The sequence below is a fragment of the Prinia subflava genome, chromosome 2 (genome assembly GCF_021018805.1).
Source record: "Prinia subflava isolate CZ2003 ecotype Zambia chromosome 2, Cam_Psub_1.2, whole genome shotgun sequence".
Lineage (NCBI taxonomy): Eukaryota > Metazoa > Chordata > Aves > Passeriformes > Cisticolidae > Prinia > Prinia subflava.
Window position 1 is genome coordinate 27,042,180 of NC_086248.1, and position 17,928 is coordinate 27,060,107.

General features: G+C 33.2%; 1 protein-coding gene across 1 annotated transcript in view; it reads right to left on the reverse strand.

The window, feature by feature from the left end:
* The window catches only part of EYS (eyes shut homolog), a 722,813-nt gene that overhangs the window by 629,464 nt on the left and 75,421 nt on the right, over positions 1 to 17,928 (reverse strand). The window contains exons 7-9 of the mRNA XM_063389422.1: positions 9,245 to 9,349; positions 8,838 to 8,977; positions 2,213 to 2,379 (exon numbers count right to left, since the gene is read on the reverse strand). Coding sequence (XP_063245492.1) covers positions 2,213 to 2,379; positions 8,838 to 8,977; positions 9,245 to 9,349 — 412 coding nt within the window. The remainder of the gene's footprint in view (positions 1 to 2,212; positions 2,380 to 8,837; positions 8,978 to 9,244; positions 9,350 to 17,928) is intronic.

Consider the following 17,928-nt stretch of genomic DNA (forward strand, 5'->3'; position numbering starts at 1 on the left):
ATGCAATTTGCTGAGAATTATACTATATAAAAGTTTAAATCTCCCCCTCCTTCACTTAGAGCAATTCCATGAATCTGAACTCAAACAAAATTCTTTGCATATATATACAAATATACCTCTATGTGACACTACAGTCTGGAACAGTAATTTCAAAATGGGAGAGAAAAAGAACATGCCATGGTAAAGAGACAACAAGTTAGAAACATTTCATTCAGTTGACAGTTTATTTCCCATCTGGAAAAAAATGATGGCGTGCAAAACATGAGATCTTAAAAGAGGGGGATGTTCTTGAATCAAAAAATGGATATTTTCTGTGATTTCCTTGTATTAGCATTACTACATCAAGCTACCACTAGAAAAATGCATTATGACCAGAATCTAATAATTTAAACTTTAATAATTTAAAGTTTAAGATTTCTTAACTAGGAGAAAGTCTAGAGTTTTATAATTATTTTATGTAAATAAAATCTAATATATATAAAAATTTGGCATACCTTTATTTTCTGCACTTATTTAGAGAGGTTTTGAATGACTGCAATAATTTTAAAAATGGATCTCTAGAGGGCTCTTTATGACACTTATACATTTGATTCTCCATATGTTCTCCTGACAGTTTTCTTATGTCTTCCTGAAACTACTTTGCATCAAATATAGCTCTTGAAAAAGTCCTTAATAAAAAATTGTACCCATTGTAGTACAGAAAAGCAATTAAAAATCTTTAGAACATTCAACATTTCCTCTTGTATTTTTTGTTTTTAATAATGTATTGGGAAGGTAAAATTACTTTTGTTTCACTTACTAACAACGACTTGGGAAACATCATTATTTTTAAGGCAGGCATTGTTTAATTATTTTTAAGAAATGCTTCACTACAATTGAGAAATAACCATGCTTTTTCAACAGAATAGGTATTATATAGTAAACATGCTACACTTTGTCTTGACAAAATAACCAGTTGTGTTCTTTTGGGGTCAAGTTCTCTGCTAACAAAACCAACCATCTGAGATTCAGATCTTAATGGTATGTTTTCCTGTTCCTTAGATAAACAGACTGATCTCTCAAATTAGTTTGTCTTTCACAGACTGAAAAAGTAAGAATTAAGTGTTTTCTGTCAGAAGACTGAGTCTGGATTAGTAAGTAAAAATCAAAAGTTCTTTATTTCCAGATATCTTCAGAACTACTAATTTCTTAGTAAATGCTAGTGGATTTTGTAATGCAAACATGGCTTTGTACTTCTATCAGAATTGTTTTTTCTGATAAAGAAAGGAAGGCCACAGATTTAACAGTTAAATAAAGTGTCAAAATACAGTCCAGTAATTTGATACAAGAGTTGATTGCAAGGTGGAAAAAAGTAAGGATATTTTTCTTTGTAAGGATTCTTTGACAAAAACTCCTTTAGCTCTGTATACTGAGAATCAATCACTTTTCTCCATTTATATGTCTATTTGGTGATTTCAGTTATTTTTAAAGAAGATACTTTAAAACCAGAAGTGAAGTTGAAGAAATCTTTAATTGCTTCTATTTTTACTTTGTGCACTATTGCAATCTTCTCAAAGCAGAAATACTAAAGCATACTAATTACAGTGCTTCTAACTAGGGCATGGCACTGCATTGAATAATGTCTTTCAAAATATATTTACAGATATTATGGAAAAAGTTTATTTATTCTGGATTTTGTAGAGGAAAAATAAATAATTCAAGTCTTATAAGAACAGCTGAAGTCTGTTTATTAAAGAAAACCTTTCCCATTTATTTTTTCACCATATTTTATAAAATCTCATTTTCAAATATCTACAGCATGTTGCAGCTCACTAAGGAGAACACATACTTTATGTTTTTTTCAATAACTGAAATGATAATAAATTATCATTCAAATTTTAATAAGACACACTATGACAGAGTCCAGGCTCAAAAACTGTTTGCAGTTTTAATAAAAAAGATTATTTGTTTATGTGAGATTCTGCATGGTTGGTTTAACTTCTTTGACCAGCAAAGAGGAATATTTGTGATTCCTTCCTGCAACATTTCAGACTACACAGTTTTACTGATTGCACATCCTTATTGAAAATTAGTATTCCATGGCATTTTTTGATATGAAAATTTTATTAATGCTTTAACAACACCCTTTGTAATTCTTTCTGAAATCAAAATATCTTTCTATGGCATAAAACACTTTATGAAGGCTTGTACAGAAAGTAACATGTTAGTATACCTGTATTTATTGATTCCATCTTCACACGTGGCTCCATGTTGGCACTGGTTTATCTCACAGTCATTAATATTCTCAAGGCATGTGTTTCCAGTCCATCCAAGAGCACAGACACAGTGAGATCTCTGATTTTCTTCATCATAGAAGCAACTACCTCCATTTCCACACACCTGAAGATGAGAATTACAAATACTCTGTACTGGGTTTGCGTGGTCAGGTTTTGGTAGGGGGGAGTGCTATAGAGGTGGTTTCTCTGAGAAGCTGCCAGAAGCTTCTCCCATGCCTGAAGGATGCCAGCCAGCTCCAGGATGGACACACTGCTGGCCAAGGTCAAGCCCGTCAGTGATGGTGGTATAGCCTCGGGGTAACAGAGTAAAGAAGAAGAAAAAGCTTATTTCACAGAAGTAATTGCAGCCAGACAAGAGCAAAGTGAGAACGTGTGGGAGGAACAGCTCTGCAGGCTCCAGGGTCAGTGCAGAAGGAGGGCAGGAGGTGCTCCAGGTGCCAGAGCTGAGGTTCCCCTGCAGCCCGTGGTGAGACCATGGTGAGGCAGCTGCAGCCCATGGAGGGCCAGGGCATGCAGAGATCTGCCTGCAGCCCAGGGAGGAGACCCATGCCAGAGGAGATGGATCCCAAAAGAAGTTTGTAAGCCTATGAGAGACCTATGCTGGAGAAGCATCCTGTGGAAGAGACCTACACTGTAAGAGATCAAGAAGAATTGTAGCCTTTGTGAAGGGCTCACACTGGAAAAAGTTTGTGGAGTACTATCTCCCATGGGAAGGAACCTACTACGGAGCAGGGGAAGGACTCCTCTCCCTGAGGAGGAAGCAGTGGCAAAACTGACATGTGATGAACTGACCATAACTCCCATTCCTCAAATCCCTGCACCACTGTAGGGAAGAGAAGGTGGAAAACTGGGAATAAAATTAATCCTGGGAAGGAGGGATGGAAGGGGGGAATGTTCTTTAAATTTTTTTTTAGTTCTAATTATCCTGCTCTGATTTTGTTAGTAATAAATTCAACTAATTTCCCTAAGTGAAATCTGTTCTGCCTGTGATAATAATCATTAAGTGATCTTTCCCTGTCCTTATCTCAACTCATAAGCAATTTTCTCTCCCCTTTCCAGTTGCAGAGAGCACTGATGGAGTGGCTTCCATGGGCACCTGGCATCTGTCCTGGGTCAAACCACCCGTAGATGAAGAGTTTTTTCTTTATGTGTTGGATTTTTTCCCAAGAGTTTAATGGAATAAACCATTGGTAATAAATATGATTATTTAATATTTTTATGTTGTAATACTAAAAAAGATACATCTCCAAGAACCTAAAATACTGAATGTTATTAAATCAATATATCAATTTATTTTTTAGTTGGTAAAAGGCGTTTATGCTTTAATTTAATGGTACCATTTTTACAACTGCTCTTAAAATGTGCTTGTTTTAGGAGAGATAATAGTTAACTAGACTGTTATTTTTCCATTGAAAGAGTAGAGCAACTGTTCCTATGCTATATAATTTAGCTTAATATGTGACTATCAGGAAAAACATGATTTTTTTTTTCATTATAATTACAATGCTGATCAATCTATCCTTCAATCTTTTACATGTTTACAAATTACATCTATGCTGTGGGAAAATCAGAAGCTGCTTATTTTCAATTTGCAGATATTGAAAGATTAGTAAATTAAGACTGGAACAGCTATTTTCCTTTTTTTGTTTTTAATTGCTAATATTACTTACTAAACCAGTATTTCCTGTGTTCTTCAAAAATTACAAAAAGCTATAAGTCTGAATTAATGCTCCTTTACTCATTTTACTTTTAGGTTCCATTTTCATTTCCATGGAAATTTTGCCAGTATGAAGACAGATAACTACATATTCATTTCAAAGCAATTAAGACCCCTCCTTCTAATCAATCGGTTTTTAAAGAAAATGGTGTCTAGAAGATGAGTTAATGCACTAGTAGTTCAGTTTGATTGAGTCTGAATCTCTTTATAATGTCATTAAGATTTGTAATAATAACAGTCCTTGGCAGAAATATTCTAATATTCGTTTGTCTTTGATTAAGTTTTAAATTAACCTTAAAATGAAGAGATTTTTGTTATGCTCCCTGTACTGAATTTTAGACTTACCTTGGTATACTTATTCAATATAACAACATCTTGAAAAAAATTGCAGTTCAACATAAATGAAGAAAACCCTTTCTATGTGTATGGTATGGGAATTATTATCTTCCTTTTTTATTATTTTTATGTATTTTCTTTCATATTTATATGTTTTTGCTGGCTTTTGTCCTGATGCTTACTATTTTCTCAATGCTCAAATAGGTCAAATAAGCTTATACTCAAGAAAACATCCAGAAACCCTTCAATTAAGACAAATATTTCAATGTTGCAATGTTATGTTTTATTTATTCTTATGTCATTTTGATAATTTATGCTGTGAAGAAAGGTGCTACCCTTTAAGAGGTTTGTGTAATCTTAAGGTTTTAATTGAAATGAAAGCTCTGGAATGTATTTGAATACAAATCTTATGTTTCAACAGACCATAAAGAGGTCTATTGTCATCAGTCTGACCATCATAGTTCTGTCCATGGAAACTACTGTAACACAAATCTGCTTTTTTATGTAGTCACGATAAAATGTAAGAATCACTGTCTTCCAAAATCAGCCAGAAAATTTTACCTCAGCTAGGGAATATAATTAGTCCTTGGAGGATTTTATTCTTCTCCTATCTTTCCTTTGCAGGAATTGAGGGATATAACCCTATTATATCTCTAAGTGCCTTCTCCAAGTGCCATGTGTTGTCAAAGGCACAAGATAAGACAACAGTCATTATTTCCAAGCCCTCTTTCATCTCACATTTCATGGAATTCTCTGCAGGTTGAATGAAACTGCATTTTACTTATATACCCTCCCCCCCACCCAATATATATGTATTTTCCCCCAAGCATATAATTTTGCTACAGTCTTCAGATTTTATTACTGCAAAGTCAATTGTATCTGAATATTCAAATTTTTCCAGAAGTGCAATTTTATTTAATCTGCCCTATATTCTTTCCACTTTTCCAGTGGTACACTAAGCAAATAGATATAATGTTTGTCTTAAAAATAATGAAAACAGAAATTGCCTTACTTTTACAGATGAGGAAACTTTGTAAAAATGCACAGCATGTAAGGACCAGAACAAACATGGAAGTGGCAGTTCCTCTCAACACTAAATATATATTGAGCATGTAGCCATTTCCATTGAAAATGTTGAAACTATGGTCTTGAGTGCAAGTGCAATATGGGATCCTGGCTGATAAACAGAGAAAACTTTTCAAGTAAAATATGCCAGTGGAATTCAATAAAATTCAGTATTATAAAGCTGTAGATAGGCACTGGGAGGAACTTTCAGATGTGGTTTATTTTTAACTCATATGGGAATTATTTCTGAGAATCCAAGTTGATGTCTGCTAAGCACATCTGTTTACATCTTAAAACTGAAAAGAGAATGAAGAATAATTGAAAAGTACTATTTAATTCCTATGCTTCCTTTTAAAAAACAATAACCATTGGTCAACATCTTGCAGTTCCCATACTTTACGGTTACACTTCCAAATTTTTCATAGTAAGAGCAAAAGGAAACAATGATTTTTTAAGCTTGCTCACAGAATTTTGAAAAATAAGTGTTTTAAGAGAAACAATAAAATTCTTAAGTAAGATGTAGCTGTAGCCACTAAAAAGTAATCACACATCAAATCATAGAATTAGGCTGGAAAAGAACTTCAAGACCATTGAGTCCAACCGTTGATCAAACACCACCATTTCAGCTAAACCGTAACATTAAATCTCATATCCAGTTATTTCTTGAACACCTCCAGGGATGGTGGCTCCACCACCTCCCTGGGCAGTCTAAAGTTTAACAACCTTTTTTGTGAAGAAATTCTTCCTTGATATCCAATCTTAACCTCCCCTGGCACAACTTGAGGCTGTGTCCTCTTGTCCTGTCGCTGGCTGCCTGGAAGAAGAGGCTGACCCCCACCTGGCTACACCCTCCTTTCATGTAGCTGTTGAGAGGCATAAGGTCTTCCCTGAGACTCTTTTTCTCCAGCCTAAACAACCCCATCTCTCTCAGCTGCCCCACATAATCCTTACTTTCCAGACCCATTGTTAGCTCTGTTGCCTTTTTCTGGACACACTCCAACACCTCAATGTCTTTCTTGAAGGGGCCCAGAATGTCTTAGAATGCCACCTCATTTATAATTGTTTGGGTCACAGGTGGACTTTCAAGGTATGTAAACTATTCAGGGATGCAGTACCTCCATCACTGGAGGTTTTCAAAAGGTGATTTATAATGCAACCAAGGCTTGCTTTTCTATGCAATGTTCAAATAGATGGTCTTATGAGATCCCTTCCAACCTGGCCTGCTTTATGGTTCTGGAATTCTATTATTTAGGCCTATCATGATGCACTACAATTATTTGTTTGAGGGATCTTATCAATTCTCTATGACCTCCTGCTGATAAAAATATTAAAACTTGTAGTATATATTGAGTATTAAAATGGAAAAACAAATTTCTTTATTCCTTTTCATGTCTACCTGAGCACATTACAGAAGAAAAGGCATTATAACACAAAGAGGCTAAATTTGGTCCTGCTGGAAGCCACTAATTTAAAGATGACAAAATTTTGATTTATTTAGAGTTCCTTCATAATTCTTTGTTCAGAATAAGCAGGCATCCTAATTACAAAGTTAAGATTAGATTTTGAAGGAAGATATCCTGTATTAATCTGTTCACCTCAATTTTTTCTTAACATTTAAAAATATAAACAACTGTAGTGTTTTAATTTTTGGGCTGGGAAAGAAAATTTCATATAATATATGATATCATTATATACCTATACATAAATAAAAGAGCCTAAATTAATTACATCTATTTTTTGTTCATGAGGAAAATATTACAAATAGTAACATTCTTTTAAATGTATTTTGCTGGATACACAGAGGTAAAGCAATTCAGCATAACCAAGTTACCACTGGAAATGTAAAAGAAATGAAAGGATGCAAAAATATATACTTATTTTCCATCCACAACAAATAAATTAAGAATTAAATAATGAATAATGAAATTTGACTAATATTAATCTTTAAGTTCAGCAATGTACTAAAATATTTGTTTTAACACAGCCTTTGTTTCTTCCAATAAGGAAATTATATCATTTTAATGATCGTTAAGCTAAGAAAATAGGTAAAACTCAAGTATATAATTCCATAATTTTCTTTTCTATTCCTTTTCCCATTAGAAAATCTACTAATTATTTACATTATGTCCAAATCAGGCATATCATACAGTGAGTGTATAATGAGAGATATATTTATATATAAAAGTACTTTTTTCCCATGTGACATTTATGATAGTTTATGACATGTTTACATGAAGAAATTAAATATATCTGAGGTATTTTAAGCAAATATTACAGTAAAATGTTTTACTAGCTCCCATCAGCATCCTTGGCATCACTTCCCACACTAACTAGCCATAATGATAATTGCACCATTATGATGCTATTCCATGTAAGATATATTTGCACTCAATATGACACTTTAAATCATAAAAATGTTAACATTTACCAGATGTTGAACAATTTAAGTATAAGCCTTTGATCTGGTGAGTTTTTCAGTGCTATATTTCATATTCACTGATAAGTGCCTACCCATGTACTTCAAGGTGACATAAATATAGATTGTTCTTTGTAAATATGTTGCTTACTATGCATAGTATATTTTTATGGTGCATATATTTCAATAAAGGAATTGATAAAGCCTGTAAAACATTCATTATCATGTTTGTGTAATTGTTTGGAAGGCTCTATAGCATTATGTACAGAGCTTTTAAAATAACTATCATGATAAGAAAGTGCAACAGTATTTTAGTTTGACCTATACCAAAATCTTGCTGTCCACCCTGGTATGAATGAATCGTACCCAAATTCAATTGAAAAGGTCACTGAAGGATAGTGAGAAGGATACAACAAATGCATTTCTTCTAGAAAACTTTGAAAGTGCGGAAGTAGTATTCATTTCCATATTCTGTGAGCATTGAAGAGGAACTTGCGAGGCAAATTTAGATGTTTTTCTAACTGCATTTTCATCTCCCACTTAAGTGTAATTAGTCTTGCTTTTTTGTTGTTGAATGTGGGTTGTATTGTTGCTTGTAATGGAAATGAAACTTTTGTCATTCTTTCTGTGAAGTGCTGTACCGTCAGCCTTCTATCTGGTAACTTTTAAGCATACCAAAGATTACTAAGAGATTTTGCCTAAAGCTTTTCAAGTTTCATAATATAGCAGCAGCAACTAGGTGACAGAAGGAGACACCAGTGACTAAACCTATAAAGAACAAGAAAGGCAGAGCTCAGACATTACACCATTACACAGTTTTTTGGGCAATCTGACCATGCTAGTCAGATCACACACTTTAACATGCATAAGTTACACAAAAGAAAAGGAATATTAGCATGAGAATAAATCAAGAATGAATTCTATGTTTAGGAAACCTATGCAAAATGAGACTTCATCAGCTCACTGCTGACTAAGGTGTTTGATTTCCCAAAAAACGCTGGGGGGAATATATATTGCTTTATCCTACCTCTGTGTTTCCAATACATGGTGATAAACATGTGTAATTAAATCCATGAGATTTATCCACACACAGTGCTCCTGGGGCACAGCTTGTATTGTTGAATAGGCAGGCATCAATATCGAGTTCACATCTTTCACCTTCAAAACCTGCACCACAAAGAGAATGTTTAATCACAGTTCATTCAGAATATTGACATTATGTCTGTTCAGGGTGTTAACAGTTAACACCACTCTACTAGAGTTATTTGGCAGTTTTATTTCCTGAACAAAGACAAAAAGTGCTTTTCTTCATAAAAATGTTCACTGCCTTTGTTGAGATACATAGTTATTTTTATTTTGCTATTTATTAAAATAAATATTTGGATGACATTTTATTTGTTTTCTTAGAAAACAGAATAAGTTACAATGACTCACCTATAGGGCAAGTGCACTTAAAATGATCTTCATAGCCAGTACATGTTCCTCCATTTTCACATGAATTGGAACCACAGTTGTCAATTTTCACCTCACAGAATTCTCCTGAGGGAGGAAAAAATGTCCTAAAAAGATTAGGAATTGATATCACATTCTTAAGGAAACACCGTAAGTCATATTAGTAATATTGATACTTTCTTTAAATAAGATTACTGGAATATTGGTTAAAGATCTTGTGTATTTATTTAGACTTTTTTTCACTCCACTTATACATATGAAAAATAGATCTCAGGGTTTTTTAAAAAAAGTCAAACCAAAATTACTTTTTTAGCATTTGAAACAATTTAGGATGCATCCAGAAGAGGATACAGAGATGAAGAGGGTAGATTTTCCCCTGGAAATAATTAACTGAAATGGAGGTAATGCCTTTGTATTTTCTTCTTTTTCCTGTTGCATAAGTCAACCCTGATATGTGCTCAAGACTTTTGAATCTATTATATACATATTTCATTATGTATTTTCTGAGCTCTGTTTTGACTAGGAAAAGGCTAGTCCACATTTATCTGAAGTAACCTTTAGGATGATTCACTGAACAACTTGCCCATTTAGCTGAAAACTGTTTTTAACCCAGCAGGAAAAATTAATTAAACTTTTAACTGGACAGTTCTAAAAAAATGTACTGAAGATAATTATATCCCTGACAATGTTATATGAATCAATAAGGCAGACCATCAGGTTTATCATTAGTCTTGGAAAACAAGTAGATTTGACAAAACCAAAATGATTCATTTTTTATTCTTATTCTTATTCTTATTCTTTTTAGTAGCCACTGAAAACAATTTGATGAATTCTATGTATACATTTTTGATTTTTTTTTCCTTGTTATTGATGTACTTTGTTTCATTTTCCTTGATTTTTTTTAAAATTTACTCTTTTAATAGAAGGAATTCTGGGAAGAGGCAGCAGTTTCTAAATTTTAAAAAGATAAAGAATAAAGAAAAGAGAAAAAATCTTTACTGCTGAGAAAACTAGAACAAGGTGCAGGAGTTTTGAGATATTTTGAAGAGGAAATCTTCAGGAAATGCAATAAGTGTAAATTACTGATGTTTTTACCATCTACTTGTTTGTAATCAGTGTTAATTTACTTTATGGCTTAAGCAGAAAACATAGAAGAGCTGTACAGCAGAAAAAAATATTTGGGAGGAATATACAAGAAATGTGGATAGTTTCTTATATCAGACAATATTTCCTGTAAAATGTTGAGTCAGCAGTTAGTATTTTATTTCAAATTCTTCATATGTCAATAAATTTACTTCAAATAATGAAATTGTTTTAAAATTTCTAATCATCTTTACTTTTCATCTAAAGCTAGAGACATCAGGAAAACACGAATTAATAGGGTAAAATTTATATCTCTCCTACAGTATTTTCTGCCAATTTTATTCACTTTCAGTGTGCTGGAATGGAGTGCCAAATTAAGACCTGAAGACTGCTTTTTGTGGAGCTTTGTAAATGCAAACAGGAATATGCTGTGATTTGTTGGTCAAAAATCTCTATTTTGGGCCAACCGGTGCTGAACTACAAGTACAATCTCATGTATTTACAGAGAGGCTGACCAGCATGCTTCTAAGGACTTTTAATATTTATTTTATCATTTCACTACTCAGTTAAAAACTGCCCACTGATAACATCTATCAAATTTTTAAAAGCCAAGATTATATTTTACTTTAATTTATAAAGTTTACTGAGTGAAAAAAACATTTTTTAAATATTATATAAGAATAGGGAACATAGGAAAATAGGAAAATAGATACTTCTTGCTATTTATTATTATAATATGTAATACCACATGAGAAATTATGGGCAATCTGCCCTTACATTTACAAGATTCTCATTTGCTCTGTTCATATTGACTCAAATGGTAACCCAAACTATATGCATTTTCTGGGCAGATTTCATCATGATTAATACTTTTAGAAAGCCACTTTTTCTGTAATATGGCCAGCAAAAAGGTATGCTAACACATATTTTTTTTCCAAAAGCAACAGGATGTGCTGAGGAAGTTGCAGTCTCCTAGGAATTGTGGGATTTGTTCTGTTCTGTTTTGTTTTTCTTAATGAGGTGTCGAAGGCAAGATCAGGAGGAAAAAAAAAAGCTGGGAAAAAACTTCAACTCAGTATGTATTTTGGATCAATTTTTTTTTTCATGTTTATTCAAGAGGATAGAATTGTCTTGTCCAAGAAACCCTTATGAATAAATATTAGTGCAACCCAACAGGCTTTAAGAATGATTTTGCTATAAATCTGAAATTCTTATCATGGCTGTATCCTTTAAGCAAACTTTATGACTTTTCCCCACCACAATGAGGTCAAGAAAACCTAGCAACTCAAAACGGTTGTAAAATTTATTGGAATCTGAATACTGCTGAGAAATGCATAATTTATGGTATTAAAGTCTGATTAAGTGATAAATGGATATCAGGAGAAATCTCCACAGTAATCCACTTAGCTTTTAATGCCTAATTATCACTTCATAGTGAGTAAGGGCTGAGTAATTGAGAAATGCAGTACTTAGAGACCTCAAACAAGATTTTTGTGCACAATTAAGCATGTTATTCTTCTATCAGGAATAAGTTCAGCAGGCCCAAGGAATAAAAGGAAAAAAAAGAAATTTTACAACATTAAAAGAAGGGAAAAAATGGATTAAAGACTAGTTGCTCTTTTTATTTTTGTAAATGACCGCATATATTATTTATCCAAGGATCTGTTCTTTAAAGTTAAATTGTTTTCCTTAATATTATTTTACTACCAATATATTTAGAGGAAACTTTCTTGTCCTCCTTGGTTCTTGCTCTATAATTTCCAGCTTAGTTTTAGCTTTTTGAACTACATCCATACACACACATAATCTCTACATGTTCCTTTTATGCAGCTTGAAGCTTCCACTTTCTGAGGAATTTTTACTTTACTGTGGGATGAGACATTTAATTGCATCAACACACTAAACATGAAAGAGTATACCTTGTTTCTCATCTGTGTATTTGTTAGTTTAGAATCCATGATTAACTAAAACAACTACATAGCTCTGGGGTTCATACCAGCCAGCTAAGAAACAGATAAATTAGTGTACTTGTGTCTATAGCTGATAATAAACTTACTAGTTTATTTAAATAAATAACCACAAATAACCCAATTCAGGTAAAATTAATGTAAGAATTCTAAAGAGACTAAAATGTGACTTTGCTGGAGCAGCGTCAGTAGAGTGAGGAATCTTTTAAATGGACTTTGGGACCAGAAGAAGGAAAGGTGGCAAATTCAATACAAATTCCAAAAGTAAACTGAGAGATGTTTTTCCCCATAGCCCTGCAGAACAACACTGCCTTTTCTTGCAATAGACCAGAAACTTTGCACTGAATTTGCAAGAACTGAGGGTCATCAGTTTATCCTACAGTGATATTTTACTTGGCCTAATTGTGACAATAGATTTTTTCTTCTGATTTACTTTTGTTTATCTTTACATGGAATAGCCACAGGTTTAAATAAACAGGAACAGGTAGAGGTTTTAGGTACGATTGTATTTACTAGACTAATGCAGTGCTGTATACAAATAAGGGCTGGTACCATAGCAAGAGACCTTGAGAAGTTGGGACATAGGATGTGATATGAGGAACACTGCCTTGATCACAGATGGGAGACCCCATAACCACAGGCAACTCACCAGTGCCCAGTTAAAGAATGAAGACTTGTAGCTGGACAAAACTGATCTGAAGGCCAAAAGGGGCAAAGAAATTTTATTTAGTATACTTTATACAACATAAAATGTAAATTAAGATCCAAAATAGAACTGCAGTCCAGTGGAAAAAAAAAAAAGATAGACATGTAGAAATGACCCCAGGTGGATCCTGGAGATAAAGAAGAAACCACCAGTATGAATGTCACATTCCTTCCAGTGAAGGACTATAGATTCTACAGCACTGCTCCCAACAGCAGCTATTGACCTTAAGATCTGGAGGAGGAGGGAAAAGGGTGAGTATAATACCATAAAAAGGGACAGAAATGAAACATTATGTTAAAACTGCATTTTCATTCATTTTCTGCAGCAATTATATTTTCCCTGATAATGATTTTTATTTTAATATTGCACTTACATTATCAGTACATTTTTCACCTTACATATGGTATGCTTCTACCCGGCACATAAAGATTTTCAACACAACAGAATCCTCTAGAGGCTTACGTACCATTAAGTGTTACTTTATCAAATAACTTCCTGAGGGTTCTTAGAAAGCATATAACTCACAGCTGAATTCTATATTGCACAGTATAGTAAAGCCAGTACTTCCAGTGTGTTTAATTTTTAATTGCCCCAAACATTTCAACCTATAAAAGGGAATTTGCATTCCTTCGGACTTTGGCTGCACTTACAGTTCCTAGATATATTTTTCGTATTATGTGATCTGCTTTAGTCCATTTTTGTACTCTGCTCTAGTCTATTTTTGTACTTCCACTTTCAATTTAATATTATCTGGTTTATATACTATCAGAAACTGTGTAACAACCTGTGTGCTAATAAAGAGTGCATAAAGATGATCTACAGTAAACATTTAAAATTTGTTATTTTGTAGGGTAACAAGTTTATCAAACAAAAAGAATACATGACCTAACACTTCTCTTTAGTGTACAAGTACTGGATTGTATCATAATTATTTTTTAAATGTTTTTTCTCCAAAGTAATTTTATGAAGCTACAATTCAAGACTCTTTTTTTTTTTTGTATGTTTTCTTGTTCCCTGATTATGAAGGCAGTTGTAACACCCAATTAGATTTATTGCATATGTACACACAAGTGCACATGCTGAAATAATCACAGAACCATTACTTTTCAACCCTTTAAACCAAGAAGCTAATAGTATCTTCAAAAAATATGCTCTTTGGCAGAACATGGGCAATTATGGTTCACTCTCTGAAATTTTTACTTTTATATCCATGCTGTTGCATTTTAGACCATGAAAAATTCCACCTTGGTTGTATGATTTGTCTCATCCTGAACTCAGTCCAAAAAAGTTCATATGAGTAGAGCCCTCTAAAGTTCTCAGTTCTTTCCATGTATCCTAAAGAGATCACAGAGTGAGAAGCCTGCTACAGACATTTTAAGTACTAAAAAATTACAAAATTACATTTTATTCCACTTCCTGGAACTTTAAATTTATTTATTTATTTATTTATTTATTTATTTTCAAATACACTAAATCCACTTACTATTAGTTATATTTATTGAAACCACGAGAAGTTCAAAGATAGGTTTCCATGGATTCAGAATATTTCCTTATTTTCCCTTGGATTTGTGTAGAACTGTGCAATAAATGCATTCCTAGATAAACCTAGGTATAGTGATAGATCTTTGTGGTTTTCTAAGTACAGTGAAAGAGAAAAGAATTTTAAAAATAGCAGAAATAAAGAACTGATCTGACATTCACATATGTAGGTGTTCATAGTTCTGCCTGACAGTTGAACAATCAAGTTAAATGACTTGGTTTTGACATTAGAAAAAACTCTTTTACAAACTACTTAGCATAAATATTCAAATGATTTATTTAAGATTACTATATGTGGTTTTCCAGTCTTCTTAGAATACAATCTAATTGCATACTGATAAAAAAAAAAATGTAGAGATAATCATTAAAGAAAGATTTTTTGTTGTTCTCATTGGTGAAAACATTTTTGCTATAGGTGGATTGAGGAAACTTGAAACTGGAACATCTTCATTGACTATAGATGAAATCCAGACAACTTGTTTAGACTGAATGATTAAATTTTAGATTTCTATAGTACATCATACTGAAATAGCTCATTCATTGATTATCACTACCACATCCCTGTATTTAATGAAAAAAAATTTTAAAATGATACAGCCATCTAAAATGGCAGCTGGCATCAGATGAATGTATTTTCTACAGTGGTATTTAAAAAATAATCTAAAAATATTTATTTTGTTGAAATTTGCAGGTTTAATGATATCTTTTCAGTTATTTTGCTTCCAAAATTCCTTTCTATCTCCATTTTAGGATGTTGTTTCACAAATCCCTTTGAAGAAGAGTTATTCTGAGAGAAATAAATAAGGTAAACCCAAGAACAATGCAATAATTTTCTAATGACATAACTTTTCTAATTAACATATAAAGGGGATAGTTTCCATTAGCTCACGAAAAGCAAGAATATACTGGGGTTGGAGATAACAATTCGAAGACTGGACTTCATCATGCATTAAGTCTGACTAGATTTTGATTGGATGTAAGAAATTAGGCACATTTACACTATATCATGGACCAGCCTTCTAGAAAACTATTTCCTTTTTCGGGAAAGCAACATAACCTTTTCAACATAAAGGCATACATATCCCAATAGGTAAAAGCCAAAGTGAAACACCTAGGTTCATTAAGTACTGCCCCAGCTTCATAGACTAAGGGGGTATAAATTATAATAGGAATATTTTCCAGTTCAAGTGAACATTATTATGCTTATTCTCAAAATTTACTAGCTACAATAATTTATTTACACGGACCTGAATATAAAGCTTTTTGAAAAGATCAAAAAGACTTCCACTGATCACAGTAAGCCTATGACTTATTGCAGTTGTCTACAACTACATGAATTATACACAGTCAGATATTCTCAAATGTTAAATATGCAATTAAAATTTTACCTTCTACTGGTTTAGAGTGCAACTAATCATTTAAGGGCACTTAGAACTAGTCCTTTCTGAAAGTTCTTCTGCAACTGTTGTTTGAGCAGAGTCTTTAGCCGAGTTACTTTTTGCACAATGACTTTAAATTTGTTTGAGATGTATTTTAATAACCTTGGCTCTTAAATGAACTCATTATTCTGGAACATACAATTAGACTTTTGACCATTTAATAGATTATCTGTCCTTTCTCTTAGCTGCATTCAGGATTTAGCTGGGAATCCGGTCATAAAGATTCATCTCTTGGTAAAATCTTTTTAAGACCTCTCTTTCACGGTCTCTTATCCTCTTGTGAAGGTCTTGTTTGTTTCTTTGTTTTCTCGTTGGGCAAAGTGCCCTTTATGTGTCTCATTAAAAAACCTGGTTCGTATAAAAACCACAACAGGATACTAGGGGAATATGCAAAACAATTTTCATGCCTGGAACACAGAAATTACATCTAGCTTGATACTTTTTCACTCATCATAAGTGAAATATGGAATAATACAGAACAATCATTCACAGAGATGCTCACTGAGAGAGGGCAGATTCCAGAAAGATCATCCTACCCAGCCTGGATAAAAAGCACCATACTTCCAGGTTCCTCTGCTCTCTGGAAGACACTTGAACATCACACTTGGGTTCCAGAGAGGATGTGGGGCTTTTTAAAGTTGTAGAAAATATTCCTTGGCAAATTGAGTCTAATTATTTAGATACAAGAACTCTGGATTGAGAATAAGATAATGGTTTATGAGCCTGGAGTAAAGGTAAATGTCAGAGCACTGAGGCAACAGTCCAGATTTGGGTGGATGACACAAAGATTGATCATGGGATAACAGAATAGACTAGGTTGGAAGAGACCTTTAAAGATTATTTAGTCAAAGCTGCCTTCAACAAACAGGGATATCTTTAACTCAGGTTTCTCAGAGTCCAGTCTAACTTGTCCTTGAATGCTTCCACAGATGAGGCATCTTTCTCATCTCTGGGCAACCTGGGCCGGTGTTTCACAAGTCTCATTCACACTTCTCATTTAGCAACTCTCATTTACACTACACCTTATATGTAGTGTAAATTTATTGTCTTTCAATTTAAATCCATTACCCTTAAACTTATTGCTACAGACCCTTGTAAAAAGTTCTTCTTCAGATTTTTTGTAACCTGGAGAATAAAAATGCCTCAATAAGGTGTTTGGAGAATCTTCTCTTCTCCAAGCTGAACAACCCAAATCCTCTTAGAATTTCCTCATTTCCTCATGTTCCTCAATTTTCCTGGAACAATTCTCAGTCCTCTGCACTGGCTCTATGTCTTTCCTGCATGGAAGGCTATAGGACTGGATGCAGCACTTCGATATAAATTCAATATTATTTAATGTTCTTATCTGAAATGTTCTGATCTGAAATGTAAATTAAACCTCCTATAGAGATTTTATACTAAATTTATGGCAAATGCTGAGGAGAAAGGTTTAATAAAAACAGATCTAAAGAAGTCAAATATTTTGAAGGAACATGGGTCTAAAGTGAGATATATCTCAGTAAATAGAAATGCAGACAAGTTTATTGCAGAAGAAGTAAACCTGAGCTGTTCAGAGAGTCCAAGATTGAGGACCAAAATATAGAAGTTGTTGCTGAATGTACGTTTCTGATGTGATTCAGGTTACAAAAACCAAATAAACAAAACCAAAAAAAGATAGGTCTTAAAGTGCCTAAGAAGTCTACTTATGTAACAAAAAGAAATATACATTAATAAGAGACATCATTAACACAGATGAAGCCATGCTTTCAGTCTGTAACAAAGTGTTATTGTACTTCAATAGAATGCATTTGGGTTGGTTTTGGGTTTTTTTTAATAGAAGGAACAACTACTGTGCACAAAGGTTAAAATATAGCATAAGAAAGTAGATTATTTAGTTCATATATTGATATTATTCTAGCTTCAGTGGAGATACAGTAAGCTATGCCTGCTAAT